The sequence below is a fragment of the Limulus polyphemus genome, unplaced genomic scaffold (assembly GCF_000517525.1).
Source record: "Limulus polyphemus unplaced genomic scaffold, Limulus_polyphemus-2.1.2 Scaffold8364, whole genome shotgun sequence".
Classification (NCBI taxonomy): domain Eukaryota; kingdom Metazoa; phylum Arthropoda; class Merostomata; order Xiphosura; family Limulidae; genus Limulus; species Limulus polyphemus.
The window spans coordinates 21,411-24,371 of NW_013673974.1; the positions used below are offsets into that span (position 1 = coordinate 21,411).

Sequence of the window (2,961 nt, forward strand, 5' to 3'; positions counted from 1 at the left end):
TTGTCAATGATATATCATACATAAGCCGCATGAGGAGTGATGTCTGACGATACAGTTGTCAATGATATATCATACATAAACCGCATAAGGAGTGAAGTCTGACGATATAGTTGTCAATGATATATCATACATAAGCCGCATGAGGAGTGATGTCTGACGATACAGTTGTCAATGATATATCATACATAAACCGCATGAGGAGTGAAGTCTGACGATATAGTTGTCAATGATATATCATACATAACCCGCATGAGGAGTGAAGTCTGGCGATACAGTTGTAAATGATATATCATACATAAACCGCATGAGGAGTGAAGTCTGACGATACAGTTGTCAATGATATATCATACATGAACCGCACGAGGAGTAATGTCTGACGATATAGTTGTCAATGATATATCATACATAAACCGCCGGAGGAGTGATGTCTGACGATACAGTTGTCAATGATATATCATACATAAACAGCATGAGGAGTGATGTCTGACGATACAGTTGTCAATGATATATCATACATAAACAGCATGAGGAGTGAAGTCTGACGATACAGTTGTCAATGATATATCATACATAAACCGTAGTCACTGTAAAATAATAACTTGTAAAAAAAGGAAGTGAAATTGACACCGATATTTTACAGCAAACTAACTTTAAAGTAAAATTTCAGTGTAGTATCGTAACATTTCACTGTGATTCTACTGTGTTTGTTTGTTTGTAATTATGCACAAAGCTACACAATGGGCTATCTGTGCTCTGCCCACCACGGGTCTCGAAACCCGGGTTCTAGCGTTGTAATTCCACAGACATACCGCTGTGCCACTGAGGGGGGGGGGCAATTCTACTGTGAAAAGGCAGTTTTTACTGACAACGTATGACAAGAACTGTGTATCATTACATCAAATACAACACTGTTTCTAGTGTAACCATGCTTCAAAGAGACTTATATACCCCAATCCAGTTTACTTATATACTTATTTCTAAATTAGAACATTACTAATAAAATATTTATCATTTTACTCTTTAAGAATCTTCAACTCATAAAGTTTATTAGATGTTGCCATTCTAGGTAGAGAAAGCTTCATCCTAAAATATATCTTATTTAATTAATTTAATGTTAACTAATCACTGGGTTACTAATTAGGTAATATAAAAACCTTAGCAAATGGTGCATTACTAGTTATACACCTTGCCAGACTGGTTTGGTTTGTTTTGAATTTCGCGCAAAGCTACACGAGGGCTATCTGCGCTAGCCGTCCCTAATCTAGCAGTGTAAGACTAGAGGGAAGGCAGCTAGTCATCACCACCCACCGCCAACTCTTGGGCTACTCTTTTACCAACGAATAGTGGGATTGACCGTCACATTATAACGCCCCCACGGCTGAAAAGGCGAGCATGTTTGGTGGGACGGGGATTCAAACCCGCGTCTCGCAGATTACGAGTCGAGTGCTCTAACCACCTGGTCATGACGGGCCTCTTGCCAGACTGAAGATCCCTTGTTCACATTTAGGAGTCTTAAGGAGAACTTGTGTTACTAAATAAAAATATTTTTTTTTATTAAAATAAAACTCTTAAACAACGATATGTTTCCCAAGAACTCCCATATTTCCTATAAACAATGTTAGTGAAATGTCGAATTACTTTTACAGTGTGTTGTTTAATAATAATTTGAATAAACTTGAGAAATGAAAGTCCAATATAAATATACACTTACCGCTCGGATTACCAGGATTAATAACCACCAGCATTCTTGGATCACAGTGTTTTCTGGACTCTCTAATTGCCCTCCTTAACTCCTTGACATCAATAGCCCAATCATTCTCTTCGTCCAGAAAATAGTCTATCTTTGATAATAACAATAATAATAAATATGCAGGATAGAGAAATAGACAATAGCAGTTTAAAGAAAATAAACAGATTGTTTTCATGATATACATATCAATAGTTAGACAAACTGTTTGGTAGATTTTAAAGCAGTAGACTGTTCAAATACAGCGTCAGTTATTAAAACAGTGATTATTATTAACAAATAATGTAATAAACTAAAACTAGTATCTTGATAAATATCTATAATACCCAACAGAAGTGTTTAAGGAGATTGGTATATATATATATTTTTTTTTCACTTTTGCTTTTAATACTAGTTTATTAAGAAATGCTCTGTGTGTAAAATGATTTGAATAACATAGATTAATCGAAACTAGTCTTTCCTCTGGAAAATAACATATGTTTTGTTTAAGTTTGTTTATTTTTAATCATGTACAAAGCTACACAATGGGTTATCTGTGCTCTGCCCACCACGGGTATCGAAACCCGGTTTCTAGTTTTGTAAGTCCGTAGACATACCGTTGTGCCACTGGGAGGCGTTTTGATTAAGACACAGTTACAGACACATTATAAAATTAGGAAAAAAAAACAATGAAACGGGATAAGATATCAAAAGAGTTTTGAACCAGAAACAACAACAAAACGGGATAAGATATCAAAAAGAGTTTTGAACCAGAAACAACAACGAAACGGGATAAGATATCAGAAAGAGTTTTGAACCAGAAACAACAACGAAACGGGATAAGATATCAAAAAGAGTTTTGAACCAGAAACAACAACGAAACGGGATAAGATATCAAAAAGAGTTTTGAACCAGAAACAACAACAAAACGGGATAAGATATCAAAAAGAGTTTTGAACTAGAAACAACAACGAAACGGGATAAGATATCAAAAAGAGTTTTGAACCAGAAAAGTTTAAATACAACAATGAAACAAAATAAAATATGTTTTATTTATTAGTCAAGCTTTCCAAATAGTTTTTCTCACTTTACGAAATAGTTTTTCTTGGTAATATAATTCAAGTAATCATGAATCAAAATATTAAAATAGTTTTATGCTTCTTTGTCACATAATGTTTGCGCAAACCTATACAATGGACTATCTGAGAAGGTCATCTCTAGTTTTGAACTGATGA

General features: G+C 34.6%; 1 protein-coding gene across 1 annotated transcript in view; it reads right to left on the reverse strand.

The window, feature by feature from the left end:
* The window catches only part of LOC106475294 (alanine aminotransferase 2-like), a 24,220-nt gene that overhangs the window by 17,253 nt on the left and 4,006 nt on the right, over nucleotides 1-2,961 (reverse strand). Inside the window, exon 3 of the mRNA XM_013935986.2 lies at nucleotides 1,712-1,841. Coding sequence (XP_013791440.2) covers nucleotides 1,712-1,841 — 130 coding nt within the window. The remainder of the gene's footprint in view (nucleotides 1-1,711; nucleotides 1,842-2,961) is intronic.